A 12,009-nucleotide genomic window follows, 5' to 3' on the forward strand; every position below is an offset into this window, starting at 1 on the left:
TCTCTGTGACTATCATAAAAAAAAAAAAAATCTTATTTCTTTTTTAAGATTTTATTTATTTATTCATGAGAGACACAGAGAGGGAGAGAGGCAGAGACACAGGCAGAAGGAGAAGCAGGCTCCATGCAGGGAGCCCAGTGTGGGACTCAATCCCAGGACTCCAGGATCACAACCTGAGCCAAAGGCAGGTGCTCAACCACTGAGCCACCCAGGCGTCCCTCAAATAAAATCTTTTTTTTTTTTTTTTTTTAAATTTTTATTTATTTATGATAGTCACAGAGAGAGAGAGGCGCAGAGACACAGGCAGAGGGAGAAGCAGGCTCCCTGCACCGGGAGCCTGATGTGGGATTCGATCCCGGGTCTACCAGGATCGCGCCCTGGGCCAAAGGCAGGCGCCAAACCACTGCGCCACCCAGGGATCCCTCAAATAAAATCTTAAAAAAAAAAAAAAGTTATTATGAGTGGCCTAAGGACTCCAAAGTTCCATCAGTAAAGTGAAATATTTTCATACAATGTGAAATGATCCCCTGAATGTCACAGTATCCGGGGGTTTCTTCCAAGCTCTCCTGTTTCAAATTTTTCACTTCCACAGAGGAAGTGGGGGAATAGCCATGATGAAGAGGAGGAGGAGGAGGGCTGGGCGTGGCTCGGCAGCTGGATAGTCTAGAGGGAGTGAGATGGGGGTGGGAGTGATATGGGGGTGAAAGCTCTTGCCTTCCCCTGGTGTGTCCCAACAAGTTCATGGGTGTGCTCCAGAATGAAAAAAAGTTACCTATAAGCAACCCTATAAGCAAACATGGGTCAAACTATGGACAGAAAAGGCCTCTGAACCCAGAATGGGTAGTTTTGCTGAATTAATGGTGAGAGAATCTTATTTCAAGAGTACTGCAACCAATTATAAAACAGAGTACTGCAGAGGAGCCAGAGTAGCAGGTGCTTAACTATCTGTGCATGATTAAAGATTTAATGATGAAAAAGGCACATATGGACTGCATACATACTGCAAATACATACTGCATTTGTATCACTTACACGAAGTTAAAAGCATGCAAAATACTACATGTTATTTAAGGATATATACAAAAGTAGCAAGAGTTAAGGCTGTGTGGGGGAATGATAAACACTAAATCCACAACAGTGGTAACTGGTGAGAGGAAGAACAAGGAGATGAAAGTCTCAGATGTAAGTATATGTGTAATGTTTTATTTATTTTTTATTTTATTTATTTATTTTAGAGAGAGAGAGAGAGAGAGAGCACAATTGAGGAGAGAGGCAGAGGGAGAGGGAGAGAATCTCCAGCAGACTCCCCGCTGAGCGCAGAGCTCAACACAGGGCTTGATCCCATGACCCCAAGATCATGACCTAAGCTGAAACAAGAGCTGGACACTCAACCAACTGAACCACCCAGCTGCCCTATGTAATGTTTTATTTTTAGGCTGAAATAAGTTCACAGTATGTATTATTCTTTCCATATTTTTGCATGTCTTTGGTATTTCAGAATTTTTCAATGGAAATTTTTATTTTTTATTTTTTTTATTTTTATTTTTATTTTTTTTTAAGAAAGATATTCTGACATTTAACAGCATTCTTTTTTTTTTTTAATTTTATTTATTTACTCATAGAGACACAGAGAGAGAGAGGCAGAGGCACAGGCAGAGGGAGAAGCAGGCTCCATGCACTGGGAGCCCGATGTGGGATTCGATCCCGGGTCTCCAGGATCGCGCCCTGGGCCAAAGGCAGGCGCTAAACCGCTGCGCCACCCAGGGATCCCCAATGGAAATTTTTAAATAAAATTTTAAAGATTCATCTTTCAGTTCAAAAGAAAATTGAGGCATTATCACAGGAATACAGGTAAGCCCAGACTTCTTGCACAGATTTAAATAGAGGCTTAATCAAAACACCTGAACAAACTCCAAAAAACTCCCTTTGATCATCTCTGAGAGTTCAGGTTAAACAGTGAATTATCATCATTAAGAGTTATGCTACCATTCACAGGCGAGGTTGTTTAATTAAAAAAACAATACATAAACGAAAGTGCTTTTATCAGAGAGGAGGGGGCTGGCTGGGTAGACAAAGCACTTAGTGAGACAGCTGCAGCAGTGGTAGAGAAAGGAGTCCCTGCTAGTTAAGGGTTCTGGAGTTCCTGCAGAACGAAGGCCACCTGGACGGAGTGAGACCCATAGAGAAGGCTGTTGGAAGGAAACAGGGAGTTCGTCCAGGAGCAGCCAGAGAGACAGGTGGGAATGCATATCCATTCCGCAGGCTGGAAGCCAGCCAGCACGACTACAGGAGGAGATGGGGACAGCTCAACAGGCACGTGCAGATCCAAGGCAGAAGTGACACTGTACCAACAACTAAAGAAAAGTACTTCCTTGTAACTCCAATCTTCCACAAATACTTTGAAACAGATTTTATGAAAGAAGAGTCTGCAGGAGAGAAGGGCAGTCAAGTCAGCATTCCCCAGATTTTCTGCTATGTCTCTTTTTGTCTGCCCCAATCTCACCAGCAAAGCCCCCATCATGCCTGGCCTCACAGGCCCAATATTGACTCAGCTCCCCAAAGAACAGCAAAAATCCTTTTTAAAAATCCCCACTGTAAAAAAAAAAAAAAAAAAAAAAAATCCCCACTGTATCAGAGATAGAAAAATGACTAAAAGTCTAAGGAAAAATGAGCACACACATGCACACCAATAAAATATTAAAAGTATAAAAATATGTGAGGTTAAGAAGTACCATTTAAAATTCAAAGATAAATATTTCCAGATATATTCAGCAGCCTTGACAATGATGAGATTATTATTATTATTTTTTAAGATTTTATTTAAGAGAGAGAGTGTGAGAGAGCATGAACAGGGGATAGAGGGAGAAGCATACTCCCCCACTGAGTTGGGAGCCCAATGCAGGACTTTATCCCAGGACCCCTGGGATCATGACCTGAACCAAAGGCAGATGCTTAACTGACTGAGCCACCCAGGTGCCCTGACAATGATGAGATTTAAAGCTATCACAAGAGAGGTTAAAAGTGGCCTAAAAGGTATAGTACCAGGACGCCTGGGTGGCTCAGCGGTTGAGTGTCTGCCTGCTTTCAGCTCAGGACACGGTCCTGGAGTTCTGGGATCGAGTCCCGCGTTGGGCTCCCGCATAGAGCCTGCTTCTCCTTCCTCTGCCTATGTCTCTGCCTCTGTGTCTCTCATGAATAAATAAATAAAATCTTAAAAAAATAAAAAATTAAAAATAAAAGGTGTATTACTTGGGTGCACTGTCTCTGTAATCATTAATCACCTTATATACAGATGCTGTCTGCTTTTCCATATGCATATTTCAATAGAAATTTTTGAATTAAAAACAAAATCTCCAAGGTGGAGCTAATTTATCTCTGCATGTCTTAGCTTATGAGGAGACCATGACCAGAGCCGAAACGCTGAAGCTTAACCAAGCCACCCAGGCACCCTTAAGATATACTCTTATAGCAACTTTCAAGTATACAATATTAACTATAGTCATCATGCTACACATTAGATCTCTAGAACTTACTCTTCTTACAGCTGGAAGTTTGTACCTTTTGACTGACATCTTCTCAATTCCCCCACCCCCAAACCCACTCTCTGGCAACCACCAATCTACTCTGTTTCTATGAGTTTGACTCATAAACTGTACACTCAATGTGGGACTTGAACTCATGACCCCAAGATCAAGAGTTGCATACTCTACTAACCAAGCCAGTCAGGCTCCCCAGTTTGACTTAAAAAAAAAAAAAAAAAAAGATTTATTTTAAAAAGTGAGGTAGGGGACAGAGGAGAGAGTCTTCAGCAGACTCTGTGCTGAGAGTGGGCCGACACAGGGCTTGATCTCACGACCTTGAGATCAGGACCTGAGCCAATACTGGGAACCAGATCCCTAATCGACTGCAACCCCCAGGTATCCCCCCCCCCAAGGCTGACCTTTTAAGATTCCACATGTAAAAAAGTCATACAGTTTTTGTCTTTGTCTAATTTATTTCAGTTTGCATAATGCCCTCAGGTTTATCTATGTTGTCCCAAATACTCCACTGGTTTAAGATGTACACTCCCTGGGTCTTAGTGATGTCTCTAAAATGTAATGTTTTGGGTTTTTTTTTAACTATTTTTCTACACCCACTGCAGGGCCTGAACTCACAACCCTTATATGAATAGTCACAAGCTCTACTGACTGAGCCAGCCAGGTGTCCCTACTTCAAGGGTTTATAGACCTATTAAATCTTAAATGGACACCGAGTTAAGAATTGCTAATCTAGATATCTTATAAATCTTTTCGAAGTCCGCAATTCTAGAATTCACCAGCTTTGTTACTAATGACCAGTGCCACAGAAATGCAGACTGCTACTTCTGGTTCAATGACTTGGTAACAGAAGTGAAAATGAACAATAAACAGACAACACCAATGTGATACAGCCTTCTCTTACTCCAGTCTAAATCCTCTCAGTGGCTCCTAGCTAATCAAGGAGGACTGCAGCCAATTTTTAAAATAACTACATGGATAGTACATATGGTTAACCTGTTAACTCTCTTAGAACCCAGGAAAACGAAAATGGTCACAATATGCCATTTCCCTTGGCTACCAAAAATGGATTAAGACTAAAGTTTACATCAATACTTTCTACAGGCATTTACTACATGCCAAATTTTCCAAATAAGATTGCTCTTTGCAGGGAAAAAAAAACTACATTGGGAATCCAATTTTACCTCAGAGACATAACGCTGTCAGTTAAAAGCTGCATTCATGAAAGGAAGATTTTTAAGGGTCCTCATTAATAGAATTGTAGTTCAATACTGCTCCCGAATTGAACTTGCACAGGTAAATGGATATTAAGCTACATAAATTAAACTGACCTTTCTGTATCTGTTAATAAAGCTGTTTCATTGCTTTGTTTTGGCCATTCCAGGGCTGGCTTTCAGGCCAGAAGCCTCTCTTCCACTTCTTAGTATTTTTAAACAGTGGATCCTTAAATACATGACCTTTGATTCTTTGTAATCACAAAGGCCAGAAGACTACCAAAAACTCCAGTTTTGTCTCACCCACAGACTACTTACCACAACTTTATTGAAGTCTTGGATTGCAAAATACAGGGCAATGGCAGTGAGTGCATCAGTTATCTGTCAAGAGAAAGAAATAATAGTGTAGGAGTGATGGAATGCTGCCAGGGCCTAGAGCTTTTGGATGGTGGTGGCCTATTCGGTAATGAAGTCTTACAGTCAGGCAGAACCTCAACTCTCGCTTTGACTACCCAAAGATAAAGCCTTGAGGGAGATGTGACTAGAAAACCCTGAGGACTGTCACCCATCAAGGTTTATGTTAGCTTGGTGTATCCATTTGTTTTTTCACTGCAAGTTACTTAAGTCTTCTGTAAAACAGGAATAACATCCAGGGTTCTGCAGGCCTGATGTGTCAAGTGCCTAGCATGAAGTAAGTCCTCAATAAACAGCAGCCGTTATAACGATTAAGGAAGACTTCAGTACACCTCCTACCTGACCCAGATTTTCAACCCTACATAATAAGGCAAGTGTTCCAAATTACTATCTCTCAAAACAGCCTTGTCATCTCAGCTTTGAAGGTTATTGCCCCTGAGAGTCTCATCAGGCCTATGTCCACTGCATGGAATCTCTTGGCAGAATGCTTAGGAAATTCAGGTGCCTCTATACTGGCTTAGGAAATTGAGGTGCCTCTATACTGGCACCACAATTAAAACCAATCATAGAATCTTGGTGCTACAAAGTTTGAGACTACATAGTCCAGAAAGCAAGTATAAGGAATTGGAAGTGGTCAGATGTCAGACTACTCCCCGTACTTCCATAATACTATCATAGTTCCTTGAATTCAAATTAAGGATAGGTTTTTGCTTTTATACTCTCAGAAACTCCTCAGCTCCCCAAAGATAATTTTTCTCAAAAATGACAAGATAAAAGACTCTAAAGATATATACATATTGCTTTTACATGGAAGGTTACTTACCATAAATACCAATTCAGCATAGTCAATCAGGAAATGAAAGAGGTATATTATTAATGGAGTCTGTAGGAGAAAAACAAACAACAAATAAATTAATTTAAATCTTATTATTATCAGTTTCCAGAGCAGGGAATGGGAAAGAAGCTATTCTCTCAGCAAAAATCTCTCTTTCCAAGAATACTGTTCTGTAGTAGTTGGCCAGTGTCCATACAAGGGAGAATAATTTAGGGTCACTGGATCATTTTTTGCCATGGGGACTATCTGCTGAACTGAGTAAAGAGGACAAAATACAACATGTGTTAAATATCTGTTGAGGAACTGTAAACATATTAAAGGTACGAGGTAAGTTTTAGATCTAAGCCATACAGAATAACCAAGGGAAACTCCATAGTGGACCAAGATTACTGAAATCATAAGATAAATTGGGAAATCTTTTACTGCCTCTTGTCCTCTGAGATGTTTTATATCATTAGTGTTATTGCCTCCTCATATACTGGGGGAAATTTGCTCACTGTGAAGTCATCCTGGCATGAGTTTTCATTAAGAGATTTTTTTAAAAAGATTTCATTTATTTATTCATGAGAGACAGAGAGGGAGAGAGAGAGAGAGAGAGAGGCAGAGACACAGGCAGAGGGAGAAGCAGGCTCTATGCTGGGAGCCTGATGTGGAACTCAATACCGGATCTCCAGGATCAGGCTCTGGGCCGAGGTGACGCTAAACTGCTGAGCCACCCGGGCTGCCCTCTTTAAAATATTTTTATTACAGATTCAATTTCTATCACAAAACACTATTCAGATTTGCTATTTTTTCTTGCCAGTTTAGGTAAGTTATAGATTTTGTCCATTTCATCTAAATTTTCAAATTTACTGTCATATTTAATTAATAATATATAATTTTTATTTTATAGTGATTTTCCCTTTTTCATCCCCAATATTGGTAATTTGTACCTTCTCTCTTTAATCTAGACAATTTTGTCAAAGATTTCTCAATTTAATCAGTCTTTCAAGGAACAAACTTTGGGCTTTTCTGAATAATATACTTTTGTTTTCTATTTCATTAATTTCCTAACTTTATAATACAATATATAATCCTTCCTTCAATCTCTTCTGGGTACAACTACTTTTTCTTTTTCTAATGATACATAGATCACTGATATTTAGGCTTTCTTCTTTCCTAATGTAGTCATTTAAATCAATAAATGTTCCATTGAATATGGCTTTAGCTGCATCACACAGATTTTGAAATGTTGGCTTTTCAATATCATTCATTTCAAAATACTCTGATTTTCGGGATGCCTGGGTGGCTCAGTGGTTGAGCATCTGCCTTCAGCCCAGGGCGTGATCCTGGAATCCCAGGATCAAGTCTGACATTGGGCTCCCTGCATGGAGCCTGCTTCTCTCTCTGCCTGTGTCTGCCTCTGTCTCTCTCATAAATAAATAAATGAAATATTTTTTAAAAAACCTCTGATTTTCACTGAGATTTCTTCTTTGAGAAATGTATACTGTATAATTTCCAATTATTTTAAGTTTTCTTTTTATATTTTTATAATTTATTTCTAGCTTAATTCTACTGTGGTCTTAGGAAATACTCTATCATTTCAATAATTTAAAATGTGTTGTGACTTGCTGTATGGTCCATTATATGGTCAATTTTGGTAAATATTCCATGTACACTGGAAAAGAAAAGAATGTGCATACTAATACTTCTGGGTGCAGCATTCTATACATAACACTTAGGTTAACTATGTTAATAATTTGTTCAAATCTTCTATATCCTTACTGATTTCTTTTGTCTGTTAGTTGTATCAGGTGATTGACAGAAGTATATTAAAAATCTCCATGACTGGATTTGTCTACTTCTCTTTTTAGTTATGTCATTTCTGCCTTATATATTTTGAAGCTATGTAGTTAGATATATTTACATGAAGAATTACTGTATCTTCTGGGTAAACTCTTATATTTATCATTATAAAATAATCCTCTTTACCTCTAATAATGTTTACTGCCTTAAAGTCTTCTTTTTCCGATGTCTGTATATCTACATCAGCTTCTTTGGGTTAATGTTTGATCGATATATCTTTTCCTATATATTTACACTCTACTTTTTTGTATGTCCTTATATGTTTCTTAAAAGCAGCAAATAATTATTTTCTTTAATCTCACAACTGTTATCTTTTAGTTTTTTAGTCTATTTACATTTAATATAATTACTGATGTATTTGTGTTTACCATCTTACTATTTTCCATTTGTCCCATTTTCTCTTTCTTGCTTGCTTCTGCATTATTTTTTATTATTCCATTTTCTCCTCTACTAGCTTATTGGTTATACACTTAGCTACCATTCTTTCAGTGATTAACCCACAAATTATGGAATAGGTCTTTGACTTTAATTAGCATGTAATATAAGTGACTACTTTTACTACCTTCTAGATCATATAAGGATCTTTGAATACCTTAAATCTATATAGCTACTCTCAACCTTTTCTGCTACTGGTGCTATAGCTTTAATTCTACATGTATTTTAAACCCATAAAGCATTATTATTGTTTTATACAGCCAATATTTATTTAGATTTACCCACATATCTACCTTTTTCACTGTTACTTATTCCTTCTTATATTCCATGATGCTGTTGAAGACCATAATCCTGCCTTTTTATAATTTTTTAAATGCTGGAAACAAATTCTATCAGTTTTTATTCTCTTGCAAATGTCTTTACCTTCATCTCTGAGAGATAATGTCTCCTTTGGCTGCTTGAAATTTGTCCTTGATTTTGAGCAGTTTTGTTAAAATGTATGTTTTTCTTTGAATTTATCCTGCTTGGGTTTATAGAGCTTCTTGAATTGAAATATTTCATAAATTTTGAAAAACGTTTCCACTACTAATCTCTTCCAATATTGTTTCTGCCTCATTTTGTCTCTTCTCCCATGGAGTTCCATTTATATGTATGTTAAACCTTTTTACTATATCTCATAGATCTCTTTTTTTTTCTGTTTTCTTTTTTTTTATTTTTCTTTTTTTACTTTTTATTTATTTATGATAGTCACACAGAGAGAGAGAGAGAGAGGCAGAGACACACACAGGCAGAGGGAGAAGCAGGCTCCATGCACCGGGAGCCCGACGTGGGATTCGATCCCGGGTCTCCAGGATCGCGCCCTGGGCCAAAGGCAGGCGCCAAACTGCTGCGCCACCCAGGGATCCCTTTTTTCTGTTTTCTATCCTTTTCTCTCCAAGCTTTAGTCTAGGTATTTTATATAGATCTATCTTCCAGATCACAAATCCTCCTTTAGCTTTGTTTAATCTGCTGTTAAATTTGCCTATTGCATTCTTAATTTGCTATTATGCTTCCCAGTTCTAGAATTTCCATTTGATTCATTATTATATATTCCAGTTCCCAGAGATAAATTCTCTACCTTGGACTTATTTTTTGTGCATATTAATCACTGGCATTGTTATTTTAGAGTCCAAGTTTGATAACTCCAGTATCTGCATTACCTGTGAATCTTTAGTGCCTATTTTTTTCTATCCCTATGCTTGGTAAATTTTGAATGAATGATGGACATTGTAGAGGTCCTATATGAGGTGTTTTCCTCCAGAAAGGATTTCTTCAACTTCTGGCAAGCAATTAAAACAGAATTGCATCACCTTAATCTAATTAGAGCTAGCTAATTAAGCTGAATTTAGTTTTTGTTAAGACTAATCTATATGTGGTCTACCCTTATTCCTCCATTCAGTGTAGTCCTTCAGAGGACCCAACTGGAAGCCAAGACCTGGGCACCTGGGTGGCTCAGTGGCTGAGCATCTGCCATTGGCTCAGGTCGTGATCCCAGGGTCCTGGGATCGAGTCCCACATCAGGCTCCCCACAGGGAACCTGCTTCCATGGGGAGCCTGCTTCTCCCTCTGCCTATGTCTCTGCCCCTCTCTCTCTGTCTCTCATGAATAAAGAAATAAAATCTTAGAAGAAGAAGAAGGAGGAGGAGGAGGAAGAAGAAGAAGGAGGGGGAGGAGGAGGAGGAGGAGAAGGAGGAGGAGGAGAAACAGAAGAAGCAGCAGCCACCACCGCTGCCAAACCTTTACCAGAGCCCTGCCACTTTGGTTGACCACGCACTTGAATTTGTAGTTCTCTAGCACTGTGAGACTGACAATAGCTCTGCTTAGCTCTTTAGCCTCTTAACCATCAATTTCCTTTCTTTCTCTGGTCTCAGCCTGTGGCACTTACATATTGATAAATGCATTAAGGAGAAAGCAGTACAGACTCTCAGTCTCACATTTGGTACCTTCCTCTCTAGGATCTCAGTCCCTCAATCCTGGCTATCTTGATACTTTCCAATACCATAAAACAGCAGGAGAGTTGGCCTACTGAGAGTTGGCCAGTTCACCAATCTACCAGAACCAGAAGAATAGTACATGACTTGGTTTTAGTGAGCCCTTGCCGGTGACTCAGGAGCACCTCTGGCAACCACATGCAAAAATGTGTCCTATAATATTGCAAAGGTCACTACAGGCTTTTTAGGGACAGCAAGTGAGTGTGGTAGAAAGAACAAGGATTTGGGATCAAACTCAGGTTTAAAGCAAGGTTCCATGTGTATACCTTTTCTCTCTCTAAGCCTTAGAGTCCTCATTTATAAAATAAGAATATGATCTATTTCACAAAGTTCTTGGGAGGAGTAAGTGGTAATGGGCACAAAGTGTTTAGCACAGTGTCCAACACACATACAGTAAACGTCAGTATGTTAGCTGTCTGAAATCAACTTGTTACCTCCTGTTTTCTATTCTTTTTTTTTTAAAGATTTATTTATTCATGAGAGACACACACACAGAGAGAGAGAGAGAGAGAGAGAGAGAGGCAGAGACCCAGGCAGAGGGAGAAGCAGGCTCCATGCAGGGAGCCCCATGTGGGACTTGATCCTGGGTCTCCAGGATCAGGCCCTGGGCTGAAGGCGGCGCTAAACCACTGAGCCACCCAGGCTGCCGCAACCTCCTGTTTTAAAAAACAAAAACAAAACAAAAAAAAACAAAAAACAAAAACACAAAGGCATCAACTTTGCCTTTCAAAGTTCTAAAAGAATTAAACTTTTTATAACTATCTACTAATGGATTCTTTTTGCATTTATCTTTGTTAGTAAGAAGTAGTAACTTGATATTTAGATTACCAATAACCTGCTTTCAAAGTGTTTTGATGCTTTAGATAGTTTAGAATGGGACGAAGTAGGTCTCCGAAATTACAAAACAAATAATTCTCAAAAAGCCTATCAGCAAATGGGCTGGTTTCCATAATGAGCTAACAGGTACATAGTAGTTAGTTTAATTATATATATTATTATAGAGAAGTATACAGTCAATATAATTTGTCTTCATGCTGTTTTCATGTCGGTGACCATTCCCAATCAGGGTAGAGTAAATATGAACGAACTCACAATTTTACAATCAGTACTTGGCTAACCACAGAAAATAGAAACATCTGCCGAAGGTAGTCATAGAATCTAACATGGTTGCCAAATTCTCTTTTTCTCTGTGCAAATTTTTCTTCTCCACTTTTACATTTCCCTAAGAACTAGATAATAAAACTGCCTGTAGACTAGAAAAGGAAAAAAAGCAAAGCAACGATGAACTTTATCTTCCAAAGTGTTCTTTTCACTTGGTTTGACATAATTTTATTTATTTATGTTTTATTACTTAAAGAAACTATTGAAATATAGATATCTCTATATTTATGAACACTGAGCTTACAGGCAAATTAACTCATAATCAGGAAAGAAGCAAGGGACTCTGACTTTGAGGTCATCCCCACTATGTTTGGTGTAAGCAATTGTTCAGTGGTAAAGGGGTTATTTTACACAAGTATAGAGTTAACAAGGCTTCTTGTAGTTAGAAATTACTATCTCATATCATTATCCCCTTTTATTTACACGTAAAAACACCCAACCATATACTGGTGAGGAGTAAGAATGCATTTTCTCACAGAAACATTTTAAATAATGGTTATATGACTAGATATGGCTCTTCCATTCATTTGTTTGACATA

The 12,009-nt window shown here is 38.5% G+C and overlaps 1 protein-coding gene across 4 annotated transcripts in view; it reads right to left on the minus strand.

The window, feature by feature from the left end:
• Nucleotides 1–12,009, minus strand: part of PIGU (phosphatidylinositol glycan anchor biosynthesis class U) — a 94,839-nt gene that overhangs the window by 61,075 nt on the left and 21,755 nt on the right. For all 4 annotated transcript variants that reach the window (XM_072800696.1, XM_072800695.1, XM_072800697.1 and 1 more), the window contains exons 3-4: nt 5,988–6,047; nt 5,069–5,131 (exon numbers count right to left, since the gene is read on the minus strand). In XM_072800696.1, the coding sequence (XP_072656797.1) occupies nt 5,069–5,131; nt 5,988–6,047 (123 nt within the window). The remainder of the gene's footprint in view (nt 1–5,068; nt 5,132–5,987; nt 6,048–12,009) is intronic.

Source organism: Canis lupus, chromosome 26 (assembly GCF_048164855.1).
Source record: "Canis lupus baileyi chromosome 26, mCanLup2.hap1, whole genome shotgun sequence".
Lineage (NCBI taxonomy): Eukaryota > Metazoa > Chordata > Mammalia > Carnivora > Canidae > Canis > Canis lupus.